At 37.8% G+C, this 13,796-nt stretch overlaps 1 protein-coding gene across 1 annotated transcript in view; it reads left to right on the top strand.

Moving 5' to 3' along the window:
* bin3 (bridging integrator 3) overlaps window positions 1-13,796 on the top strand; it is a 31,364-nt gene that overhangs the window by 1,676 nt on the left and 15,892 nt on the right. Inside the window, exons 2-3 of the mRNA XM_040019721.1 lie at window positions 7,807-7,855; window positions 10,614-10,654. Coding sequence (XP_039875655.1) covers window positions 7,807-7,855; window positions 10,614-10,654 — 90 coding nt within the window. The remainder of the gene's footprint in view (window positions 1-7,806; window positions 7,856-10,613; window positions 10,655-13,796) is intronic.

Here is a 13,796-nt window from a genome sequence, read left to right on the forward strand (position 1 = left end):
CATGGGGATATCTATCCGGTCTTTAAGTGATGACGCAATGAATCCTGCTTCCAGGTCCAAACTACTCTGCGTTTAATAAGGCTTTTGTGTTTTTTACATGTTTTAATGCTTTGTATCTTGTTCTATTTAATCTCAACAAGCCCCTAAAACATTCAGCAATCACTGTCGGCCTCTCTCGGTTTTTATTACCGCTAATCATTTTAAAGCTCAGTTTTTAAAACCTTACGATGTAACTACAGCTCAGCCCATGCAGCAGTATATTAATAACTAACCTCGTATTGTGGATGGATTATCTCAGTTGTTCTCACGACTGAAGTTCGGTCCGTTTACAGCATCCTGCCATGCGATTGCATTTGTACCGAACCTTCGGGAACGCTCACATTAACTTTTATTGAGTGCAAGCTAACTTCCTGCTAACTTCAAACTCCGTTAAATTTCATAAATTCGGTTTTCATGGATGCCTGGATGTTGAACTTAATTGTTACACCTGGTAGAGCAGCAACGCTGATCATTTTATTACGGATGAAAGGATTTAGACAGTTTTTAACTCTCAGTCATGCCATAGTGATCGTTGGACTTAGGGACCTGCAGCAGAGTTTGGGCCCAGGCACGCCTAATGACGTCAGACTTAAAGACCGGATTACACCATACACCTTTATCCTTCAGCTCTAAAAGGCTAATGGGGTATTGTCATCACCCTCCAGGTGCAGCTACTAAAAATCGGATGAGTTCAAATCTCAGCGACCTTGACCTCAAGGTCAGAGGCCAGGTTTTTTTCTGAAAATTATGTGAATGCAATACAGGGTGGTGTAGGATTTTGCAATTAATAGCATAGGTTCAACTCCCAAAAATCTTGGATTAGTTCAAATCTCAGTGACCTTGACCTGAAGGTCAGAGGTCAGGTTTTCTCAAAATCTTGTGAACATGATAACAAGATCAAGGTGACTTGGGATTTTCAAATTCATACCATGGGTACATCTACTAAAATCTCAGAGAAGTTTGAATCCCAGTGTCCTCTGGGTCAAGGTCAGAGGTCAACTTTTCTGAAAATCACCTAGGATTTTCATATTCATGCCACACATGCTTCTAGTAGGAGGCTAAGGGGTTAGCATTGGCAGCTACCAGTGCTTTTTTTATATTGTGGTTTGTAAATCGATTATCACCCTGCCCCCATCACCCCACTCCATTTGTAGGTTTTCCTGTAGTTTAGGACTTCTTCCTTCTTCTTCTTCAGCATATATAGACAGATTAGAACAGTTGGAAATGCATGCTCCCCCTTTACTTCAGAAAGAATTACCCATGTGATACATATGCTACCAAAGAAAAACAAAACCTTTTGATATTGAATGGTACCAAGAGTATTGGTTATGGTAATATCCCTACTGATTATATAGTTATGAAATCTCACATGAGAAGAGCTCCAAAGTGAGTCTCCTTCACACTGGAGTGATCTCAAGACTCCAGTTACTCTGCTTTCTTGGGTCTCCAGCAGCATGCGGTGTGTAAAAGTCGACTGGATGAATGTTCAGAAGAACTGTTGAAAGGCTGTTGCATTGCCCTTTACAATGACTGTAATCAGAGCCCATCTATGGAGAGCCCGTTCACTTATTGTTGGCTGTCTACCAAGTGGGTGCTCCTAAACAGTGAGTGTAGTTAATTGGCTAAAACCATTGTTTGAATTTGTTTACAGAAAACCCCCCACCAAAGTTTAGTTTCTTGTTGTGAATGTAGTGTCAATTATGTATATTCCAGAAATACTCGTATCTTTTAGTTATTTTCTTACAGGGATGGAGATAAATCACTAGCATTCTGCTTATATAAGCTTTTTTGTTGGTTAAGGGTTTTGCCAGGAACTGTAGACACACATGGTCAGAAGCTGTTTTATTTTCCACAGGTTATTTACTTGTATTGGGTGGAGTGGCTAAATTAAACTCCCTTAAAGCCTTAGATGCAAGCAGTTGATCATTGTGAAGGTATAACAGTAAACAGTTTGTAGGCAAGAAAAAAGAGAGAAATTTTGCATTATTTTAATGTTGTGGGTTTTTCCCCTAACACTCAACCATTATGATTTTTTTAAAGAAAGATGACAGCACTTATAGATGGTTAAAACTGGAGTTTTTTGACTAAGACATTTGAGCTTGATCTCCAAAATTCAAACCAAAATTCTAATCCGCAAAGCATATAAACCCTTTTTGAACCTACCACACGGTCACACTTAACACTCCGGTGCTCCCTTTTAAAACCATTTTCTCCATCCACTTAGAAAGTGCCAAGGCCCTAGTTACACAAGGCTGGACACTAGTTGGGAACCACCGGTCGCACGAGAAAAATGCGTATTCCCCAGCCAGTCGATGATTGGTTGTTGGAGGTTGCTGGGAGTCACTGTAAAATCAGCAGGCCTAGAGAGTGGTCAGTGACACCCTGCCAACCACAAGTTGCTAGGGACAAATGTGTTTTTCCCAGTTGGTTGGTGAATAGTTGCTGGCAGGGGAAATCAATTGCAAAGAGTTATATGGTGCTTCAGGCCATGTCCACACTAATACGTTTTTATTTGAAAACGCACCTTTTTCTCTCTCCGTTTTGACCTTCCGTCTACACTGAGACGGCTTTTTCGTTCAAGGAAAACGCAGCGTTTTGAAAACGCTCTCCAAAGCGGATACATTTGAAAACGCCGTTTTCGCATCGCAGTGTGTACAGCAAACCTGGAGCCTTTTTGAAAATGCTGACACATTTTAGTCATGTGATGCCGTCATGTGACCAATTAAACTAAGATAGCGGAGGGCATTACACAGGAGTTGTTTTGTCTGCGCTCAATTTTGACAGCCCTATTAAAGATTAATATCAGTTTCTACATGCTCCAGATAGCTTTTCTTCAAATTCTTTAACTCTCACTTGCTTTTGCAACTTTGTACTTTTGTGGTACTCGCAGCAACAACTCCACCTCATTGTTAGTCCATTTAAAAAACTCTCTGCATTTCCTCGACATTTTGCTGCGACGTTTCAAAGAGCCAGAAAGTAAATAAACAACAGACAGAAATGAGGCGTGGACGTAGCCTTACTGAACCTCCTTGCAATTGCTTTGGCCAAAAGTAGGTTGCCAGTGTAGCATTGTAGTTTGCATTGATGACACCTGCTTGTCTGTAAACACTCACCAGCTATTGTCCAGGCTGAAGCTAGTGGCTACCCAGTATGCTTAGCTAGTGTTGCTCTCTTTTGACAATGGAAGTGGAAGATTACTACTGAAGCAAGGCACTCAGGAGCAAGCATAAACATCCCATACACTGGATTTTTGTACAGTATTTGCCCTGAGTTCTTTGTGTCAAAGTCACTCCAGAGACTGTCAGGGAAAGACTACTGTTTATAAGCTACATTATAATCCAAACAGACATTAGTAATTAAGAACGTTAATATAAAGGCTTGATAATCCAGTCTGTGCAATATTGTGAGCAATACTTTGTGGCTAGAAGGATAGTTTCCCTTCATCCTCTAACCAGAGTGATAAACACTGACAACAGATGTGACATAAGGAAGAGGCAGGACTTTGCCTTCGTTTTAACATTTATTGTGAGATCCTTGTCTAAATGACATACATTTACCAGCACTCCACTAAAACACACATTTGATTGGTTTTTTGATTGTCATATTTGAAACATATTTATGTTCACAACTGTTGCATCCTCTCTTGTTTAGCATATTTTACATTTAGTTGAACTTATGACTAAATTATGACTATACAGTTTTTTATGTTTTTTTTTTTTTTTAAAACAAATAACAGGGGTTGGTCATAGCAGCCCCTAATTGCATGTGGCATTTTACACATTTAAAAGGAAATTTGCATAATTCATGTTTTGTCTCTCACAATTCATGACTGTAATTCTAGAGAAAATGCAAAGAAGATAACTTTTCAGTGCACTTATGACGCGTATGTATATTAACTCACTTGTAATATATTTCAGGTTCTTAGTGTCATTCAGGCAAGACTGTAAGTAGTAACCATGATAGCGTCATTCAGTTCAGTCATTTGGTCAATAGCTGGCAAACGACACATCTACCAGTACGCACCGCCAACCGCAAGGTCAAGAGTGGGGTGCTCACCCAGTGAAAAGAGTCCTTCATGGGCTCTGCTGACTGATGCATTCCAGCAGGGCCTGCACACTTGGTTCTATGACGTGAGCGGTTTGACTTCAGGGTCATCATCAGAACAATTCCACTTCCCAGCATCTTCAACTAGCCTTCTGTGCTCCACGGAATATCTGAGGTCAAATGATGCACTATCTTTCTAATGGTGTACACATTTGCAGTTTTATTGAAAAGCCAATGGTTACTCCAGTTGGTGTATTATGTGTCCAGAATCAAGAAGACTGTTATGTCTTTGTTCTTGCCTACGTGCTTTGTTGATAGCAGTGACGTGTATTCTATTACATCAAAGATTAGATAGCTCATTAAATGTGAGATGACCAACTTTTTGATAATGGCTGCATGTGTAAAGAGCCAGTTTAAATGCGTCTTGGTCAAGGAACGGGCAGAATCATGATCCACTGCAGTTCTCCCCAGTTATTTGGTTAAATCCATGTTATTACATAGTTATATGTCTATATGTTTTGCATAGTTATAAAAGCTGTCACTTCAGACTGAGGCTAAAGACCGAGCTGACAAATCTCTGCATCCAATTTTATGTTCTTACCAGTAGTGGGATTTTTCTTTTTTTATTGCTTTGATACTTCTTTAAAAACGACTTCTTGCTATGCTGGGTCTCTGGCTAAGTGAGAGAGAGTTATTGTAGGGATTCAACCTAGCCAACAGGTTGGGTTCTGAAAAGCCAATCATACATGGTAATCTACTCTTAGGTCTAATGGTGATCGATTAAAACGTTGGATTAAATAGGAAAGACAGCAACAGTAGCTATTACCGGTCGATTTGCATATTTTTAGTACTGCTGCCTTGTGAGAGTACACAGTTACAAGATGAAGATGTACGTCTGGAAGACTCATAGAAACTATGGACCTTTTAGATTTTAGTTCATATGTATTTTTAGGAAGTTTTGGCACTGTTATTTGTGACCTTAATCATGTGTCTTCATAGTTGTTTGAAAAATCCTTATTTATGCGTCTACTCATGCATGTCATCACTTGGCTTAAATTTGGTTTCAGAAAACTGTGGATTTGAGTTGGTGTAATGCACATTTTTTCTTTGTTTTTAGCAGTCGTCTGACCAGTCCTCTGCCATGTCAGATTCTAGTTCTGAGTTCACAGGACTGGGCTTACCAATGTTTCTAAATGTGACAGCCCCTACAGAAATATTGCTGTGTGAAGAAACAGTAGAAATGATTCTCACAGTGACTACCATCCTCCCTCTTTCTCATTCTCTCCCTCTGCTTGCAGTTGCCCTCCCCAAAGCACACTTCACCCGGTGTGTTTGCCAGTTCTCATGAGCAGCTGAAGAGAGTGACCACTTTTTTGGCTCTTTGCTGAAGTGCACATATTCTGAATCTATAATGTTACAAGCTTCCTTCATTTTTTTCCCCCCAAAGCAAGTGTGTCATTTGATACATTAAAGGGAAAATTCACACTAATATAGTGACAGTTTAACAGATCCTCTTGATGTAAGCACATTTGGATCCAAACTGCAGAGAAACTGAAAAACCGAGGAGCATTTAAAGCAAACATTTAAATATACGTACCTCTTTTCCATTGTAAAGCACTCTTGCATAATACCCTTCTGTTGTCTTTTTGCTGTGGATGTCATGATTTATATCTTGACACACCCATTAAATAAGAACAAACTCAAAACCTGCTTCCAAATGTTGGGCAATCTTGGCAAAAAGTTTCCAATCAGTTCCCTGAACTTTTGGTTTAAGGACAACTATATTGATCTTGTAAGATCAGTCAGTCATTTCATGCACCGTACAAAAAATGTATAAACATAATTAAAAATGGCAACTCTCTCTGTTTAATTAATTAATTTCTTATTATTTCTATTACTTTTTCCTCTTCATTTTATACCAGTAGTTGGGCTTAATTGTTAAAACTGATTAGTATCTTTCATTTCTGTAGTGACTTACTTTTTTTTAATTGTAAGTTGTGCCTAAACTGTAGCTTAATTCTACACATAGACTTCAAAGTAAAAGTGTTGCAGATCACTGGTTGTAAATGCATGTGCAGAACAAAAGATTGCGTTAACAAATAGAACCATCATCACAAAATGTATGTTCAGCTAAATTAATAGATGGGATATGTAGTCAATGCTTAATGTGTGGTTTAAGTCATAAACTTTCTGCTGATTTCTTCTTATACAGTCTGACTGGGCTGAAGTGCTTCTTTTATGGTTGTTTTGTCTTAAATCTTAACTGATCTTACAAGAGGTAGTGTGGCAGTGTGGAGGCTGTTTCTTCTTGTTTTAACTTTGGGAGAACACCAAACTCTCAGTGTTTAAATCTCCAGCTGTTGTGCTTTGGGTAAACAATCCCAAACAGTTTCAAAGACAGGTACGTGGGTATGTAATGCACGTAGTTTGACATTACAGTGTACCTATCACCTCATCGGAGAAAGGTGAGTCAGATGAAGCTGAGTAATTTCTGTGGGTTTTTTTCCATGTTGGCTCACCCAAGTAGTGACATAGTGGGTGAAACTAATCCCCGAGTGAAAGCAGCGAAATGTTTTCAGGGATTTGTAACTGGTTTTTATTCTTTTTTTTATTATTATTTACCAAAAAAAGGTTGTCACCAGGTCAAAGTCCTTGTTATAATATCAAGTACCAGAAAGTCAAAATCAATGTAATTCCTAAGCCACCAGTGAAACTTGTTTTTTTTAATGTATTTTTCCCCCAGGCTTAATCATACTGGGGTTTTTTTTTTTTGACCATGTTGAGTTTTGTGATTGAGCTGTAGTCAAAAGGATCTTCCTGACACATCTGTAGCTTTCCCTGGTTGCACAATAAGGTCCTACATCACACCCTCACTTTTCCATCTCATTAGTCTACACACCTTTCTTTTGACACAGCTGCTGCCTCACCCTGGCTGTCAGTAGCAACTGTCCATCATGTAGCTTAGATTTCAGACCATTAGTGCAACATCAATGACAACGTACAACATAGAGCAAATCACAATGATAAGGCAGTGTTTTCTGTCTCATGGATATCCAAGGCACTCTGATGCGCTGCAGCAACTTATTAAGGCATAGGCAAGGGTTTTGAAATGGGGATAAAAGATTGTGTTTTAACTAAGACGAAACAAGTTTCTTTTTCTTTTTACTGAAAGTAGAATCTCTGTGTCTTTTGCTTCCCGAGTGAAGAAAAGTTGTACTTCATCCTGAAAATTATGTGAAACTATTGCAGATACAGTGAGCCTCGTAACATGTTTTGGTGTTGATTGTTGTCATGGCTTTGTCTTTTTGAGTCCTGGTATATGAAGGTGGCTGGGGGAGGGGGGGTTGCTATTTTTCTGATGTTATAACATCTGCATTTGATTGCCAGTTGGGGTCATGTAAAATCACACAGATGAGGGGACAACCACTTCTGTTAAGTGATATCTGCTTGCAGTGGCAGCCAGATGTGATCAGTGATGACACAAAGTTAATGTACATGTCACTGACAGCATGTGTGAGAGGAACAGGGATTGACAGCCTCAGATTGTCTGTGTCAGTGATCTAAAAGAGGCACTAATACACCGGTAGACCTGAGCTGTCCTTTAGTCGGTCATCATGCAACTGTTGACAATTTAAGCATTCATTAATCTCACCTTTTTGGTAATCATTTCCTGTTGCTTGTATCTGTCAGCACTCATTGCTTGTTTTTTCGTGTTCATTTCAGGATCCCGTTCAAGATTGGACAACCAAAAAAACAGATTGTCTCTAAAACTGTAAGTCACAAGAACAAACTTTTACTCTATCCAGACATTCAGGTAAAACAGCAGTTTAAAAGCTGTAGTTGTTGAGCTTCACGAATGGCACAGACCACACGAATAGTAGTCTAAATACTGTCGTCCACAAAGATTTATTAGATGTCAATTTGTCTAAGTCTTTCAAGGGGGCTGAGGTGGTTACCTTGAAGTGACAGTGAGAGGGTGTTCTTCTTGCTGGAGAAAACCACTTCCACCATAATAGGTTTGTGGCCTGGCATTTAGACTGTGAGACAGGGATTCCAGCTTCCTGTGCCATCCTAGGCAAAAACCATGGAGTGGGAGAGATGGTGACAGCTGTGAGTAGGTCCAAACTCAGATTAACTCTGAGATTAAAGCAAAGTTTTACTGTGGGAGTCACAGATTAACAAACAGTTCAGTTTTATCACAATACCTACAAAGGCAATTGTATCATGATATAATTCTGCGGTACATGATGCATTATAGTACACCGCAATATCTATGTTTAAAAAAGACCTTAAAAAGTGAAAAACATTGTATACATTCAGTACAAGCGGTGTCACTGTTGTATGGATTATTAAGATTATTCTATAGTTTACGTTCCCTTGAGTGAGTGTGGAAGGGTCCTGATTTATTTATTACAATGGCTACCACACAACCAGAACAACCTGACACCCATCACTTTATCAGATCCAGTTTTCCTACCCAAGGAACACATTAAGGAGTGGTGGTAAATACGAGTGCATGGTTAGCACGTACAGTAATGCATGGTCAAACTGGTTTTTATCACCAGAAATTGCTAGTAATATAACTGGTATACAGAAGAGTGCAATAAGTATCTGCCTCAGAATAGCAAATCTAGTCTTGTAGATCAATTCAATGGGAAAATCAGTTAATCTCAGAAGAATGAGTAAAAAAACTAAATGAACACCAGATCTCAACACAAGTGCCCAACACCACATAGCCTGCAGTTACACATGCACACCCCCACACAACAGTGCTCTGAAAAATTCCAGCCAAACAAACAACCAAAGCTGGAATTAAAGTATGAGCGTCAACCACAGTAGCACACCAAAATGTTACTCCAAACAGAAACGTCCACACTAACCAAAATGTCCAAGATGCCAACAAAGAGATAACCAAGCTACTGCAAAGCTCACAGCAATTCAAAATAGTTAATGGAGTCAAAGCTACCAGACAAAACTAACAAGTTAAATATTTTACGCCAGGTACAAATTAAGGAGTGGTGACACATAAGTGTTCTTGGTTAGCACCTACAGTAATGCAAGGAAAAACTGTTTTTTATCACCAGAAATTGCTATTAATATAATTGGACACTCCCAAACAACATTCCTCTGAAAAACTTCTAGCAACAAACAACCAAAGCTGTAATTAAAGTCTGATCATCATTTAGCAGACCACAAGCTAATTTGGTGATTAACACCGACTAAAACTTTAATCTCACCAATGGGTCTACAGATCCTGGACGAGCCCCCATTTGTCACAAACTGGCTCAAAGTAGGTGACAAGGAAGGAGCCCACGCAAGAAGTTTACTTAAATATAAATTTATTTTTTAAACATAACCTAACCAAGACACAAAGATCACCAATAAGTTGAAGCCATGTGAAGTGGAAGAGAGAGACTATGCAGGTCATCTGAGCCAGCTTTTATATTCTGCAATACACAGATAACATGTATTAGGCGACCAACCAACAGCAGCCATGGCTTTCATGAGTGCGGGAGGTTCCTTACTTATTTATTATTAAAATGGCTACCACTCAATCTGGCTCGCAAAACAAGCAGACACCTATCAGTTTACTAGATCCAGTTTTTCTACGGCAAGTACAAATTAAGGAGTGGTGACACATAAGTGTTCATGGTTAGCACATACAGTAATGCATGGCCAAACTGTTTTTTATCACTGGAAATTGCTACTAATATAATTCCCAAACATTCCCAAACAACACTCCTCTGAAAAACTTCTAGCATCAAACAACCAAAGCTGTAATTAAAGTATGAGCATCAACCACAGCAGCACACCAAAATGTTACCCAAGTTACATATTTTACAACACTATTCAAGTTTAAGTCTACAAATAAACCACTTAAACCTACTTAACTGAGAGACTCATTTGGCTATATTCGCCAAAAAGGTTATCTGAAACCCTAAATTCATGGACTTAACAGCCGAGCAAAATACTAGTGCTGCTCTCTTCCAACCGCAAAAACTCTAAATTGATGTAACCAATCCAAACTAATGTTATTTAGAACTGCAATACTAATGATCTGAACTTCTAGAACTTCCTAAGATGTTAGTCACAGTCTAAAATACCATAACAACTTTCGGCTGTACTCAAAAAGCAATTCAATATAGATGACCATTTAGCAAACTGCAAACTAAGTTGATTAACAACGGCCCAAACTTTAATCTTACCAGTAGGTCTAAAGATCCTGGACAAGGAAGGAAGGAGTCCACGCAAGAGGTTTAGTTAAATATAAAATAATTTATTAAACATAACCTAGTCATTTTACCTGCATTTCAGCTGCTCAAACCACTGTCCGTCAATCCTGTTGCATAATCCTACAGGTAAAGACAGTGAATATGTCGAAGTGGGAAAACAAATGCCTTCTGAAGTGATCATTGTTGCTGGAAACAATTATATTTCGCACATATATTTATTGTCCGTTACAATTTTTGGAGTCATTATTTGTACTATGCCAAAATGCTAATATACTTGCAATGCATTCTTTATTTTAGGTTGAAAGAGACTTTGAGCGAGAATATGACAAACTCCAAAAGTAAGTTTCCATTATGCTTTATAAGACTAATGAGGTAGACAGTGACTAAAGTTTCTCTGTGTTATTCAGAGTTACATTGGTATTAAAATAAACATTTTATATTTTACAAAAATATGCATGTGTTACCAAGTGTTTTCATGATCATGTATTGTTTGTTTTAGCTTGGTGCTTTGTATATATTCAATATCTTAATGTCTGTCATTAGTCCTTCTGCCAACAAAAAAAATCTGTAATGTTTTTGTGTTATTTATTTTATTCTCATGAAATAACTTAATGTACAATTACTAGTCAGGATTATAAAGTAAATAAGAAATCTGAAATAACTAACAGTTATTTTGACTGCATATTTACATTTTAAGTATTCCTTTTTGCACATGTAGTTTTTCTTTTTTCTTTTCCAGCTTTTGGTAGTTTTGGACACTGTTTTTTCTTGACATGAAATATTAGGACATTTCAAACTTGGCCACAGCTGAAATATCAAATTTTTACAATTTAATGTCATTATGGATGTAGAAATTCTGTTAATGGTCTTTATTTCAGTTTCTCTGTGAAACAAAGGCAAGTAGGGATCACATCATTTAAAATTCAAAACTTGTAAGCTCAGTACATCAGGCCCAGTCTTACTGGGAGGCTGAGGTTACAAAAACTCCCTGAGGGCCCAGCAAAATGAGTGGGAGCATCATTTTCCTCTCAGGTTTTGTTGAGTAGGAGGGCCCTTTATCAGGAAGGTGTGGTGCCAATAGACCTTATAGATGAGTCAGAGCAGCAGGCATGTAGAGACATTTAGGTTCTCCACCCTAGAGATCCATATCAACACTTCATGGTGCTCCTGTGGTCTAAATGCAGTATACTTAGTAGTAACTGATACCTGTGTTTGCAGTTTGTCCATCTGACTGAAGACATTTAAATTCTTCTAGTACAAAAATAATCTGTACTTTAACACTCTCCCATATTGAAGTATAGACCAATTTCAACATCATTTTAATTTTAGTGTTTGAATAATCTCTATGATCTATAACAAAATGCAGCTCTATTTTCTATTATCTGTAGTACCAGCAGTGTAAAACAGATTTCAATCTCATAGAACTAGCTTTGACAAGAAGAACAGGCAAAACTCCCCCAAATGAGATCTGAAAGGTTACATGCAGATGTATTATAGTCTCTCTGTACGTGCACACTTTTCCTCTATAACCTGTTGCATCCTCCAAATTGATGATGGTCATATCTTGCCCTCATATCCTGTGTACATCCTGCTGGAAACATACCTGATAATTTCCTCTGAGCCTGAAATATCATTGCTTTGTTATCTGCATGTAGTGTAAAAGTGGCTTTAAAGTGCTAGCTGATAAAACATTTAACACAAGATCATCTTATTCCTTCCGCTATATATGAAGCATATTTGTACTACATATGTGTTAAGTATAAGTAGGTATTGACTTGTGGGTTCAGACAAAATTTAAACACTATTGTGGAACAGTAAGTGAAATTCCACAACTTAACCAATTTGGATCACAGTGTTTTACTTTTTCTTTGTCGATGTTATTTGATTACTTTTTAAGATCAATATTTTGTAATAGCAATATAGGAAATCCAAATGTCCTAATATACGGCTGTGCAAGTCTATGTGAAAAAAGTTAAACTATTTCAGTGACAAACTTAAATTAGTCATGTCTAGAGGTATTAAAATTTGATTTAGTCTGGTACAATTCTTGGTTTTAGAGTGATTTACATGGAATTGCAGTTTCTAACCTCAGTCTTGTGTGAAAAGCAATGAGCCGAAAAGCAAATCAGAGTAAATGGTCATGTTGCAATGTATAAGTGATATATTCAGCAATTTTCTTTAAAAGTCTTGAATGCCTTTCGCTTTCACCACCCTGTGTGGCATGACGGCTGTGGCTGCATGGGTAGAAGGTTTGGGGCATAGGTACAAGGAGCAGCAGCTGTTCCAGTAGGTTACTCTATTAGCACCTTTTGGGAAGAGACTCCACGCTGGCATGGCACTCATCCAGAATGGCTCTCTCTCACCATCAGTTCTGACAGAGAAGGGAAAATGCAGCAGTATTTTTAAGTAGGTGGTAGTGTCTGGAACATGACTTTCACATGCACAAATAACCATCACAAGAATATATTCTGAGTGTACTGGGCTCAGAGCGCACTGGTTTGTTTACATAGTAAGATACTTTCACCCACTATCTTACAAACTAATATGCATGACTGGCAGGATTATGTTTTTTTTTAAAATTTTCCTGATATTATATTTTTGCTTGGTATTACTTAGTCTAGTATTGCAGTCTAAACATTTAGTTTGAGTTGTCAAATATCTCTACTTTATGTAATCTCAGACAGAAATGCTAAGATTGACAACATATTACAATTTCAAAATGTTTATGACAATGTCAGAATCAGTTATCAAGTTGCGGCTCTAACAACAAAATGTTATCATATGAAGATTTTATGTCACGTCAGAGTTTAATTGATGCAAAAATGTTCTCAACAACAGAGGAAAACTGTGATGACCTGAACTTGTCACACTGACTCTCCTCGTCCAAATATGTGCTAAAAATTGACTTAATGTAGTGAGACGAACACAGGAAGAATCTCTCTTGATTATTAGATACTCTCCAAATCTTGCCTGAAGCATTGATGATAAATTTACTACAATTTGAAATGCCTGTTTCTGGATATTTGAAACATAAGCGTGCATTTTCATTAATTTAGAGAAAGCCTAATATAGCTTGTGAGACCTAGTTCTATCTAATTGGTGAGAGGGACACAAGAAGTTACTGTGGAGATTGTTCTGACAGACTGTTTTTTTCTTTCCCGTGGTGTGAACAGTATGGGATGAAATTACATCATTTACTGCAAATGACATTTTAGGAACAACCTCCATCTGGTCTGTGGTGATTTAGTATAAAATCCTTTAACGTCAAAAGAAACAAAAGCTTAAAGAGAACATGTTCTGTTTAAAAAAAAATATATATATATATAAAATAATTTTACTATTTGTCCTTTCTTGGATAAACAAACAAAAGAATAAAAGAAAATCCATTTGCAGATGAAAATCTAAAACCAAAGTTGTCTGTATGTTGCATTTTGGGAGACTTGAACTTTTCTTTACGGTCCTGTAAATGCTGCTTTTTAA

The sequence above is a fragment of the Simochromis diagramma genome, unplaced genomic scaffold, assembly GCF_900408965.1.
Source record: "Simochromis diagramma unplaced genomic scaffold, fSimDia1.1 OVJJ01000822.1, whole genome shotgun sequence".
NCBI lineage: Eukaryota > Metazoa > Chordata > Actinopteri > Cichliformes > Cichlidae > Simochromis > Simochromis diagramma.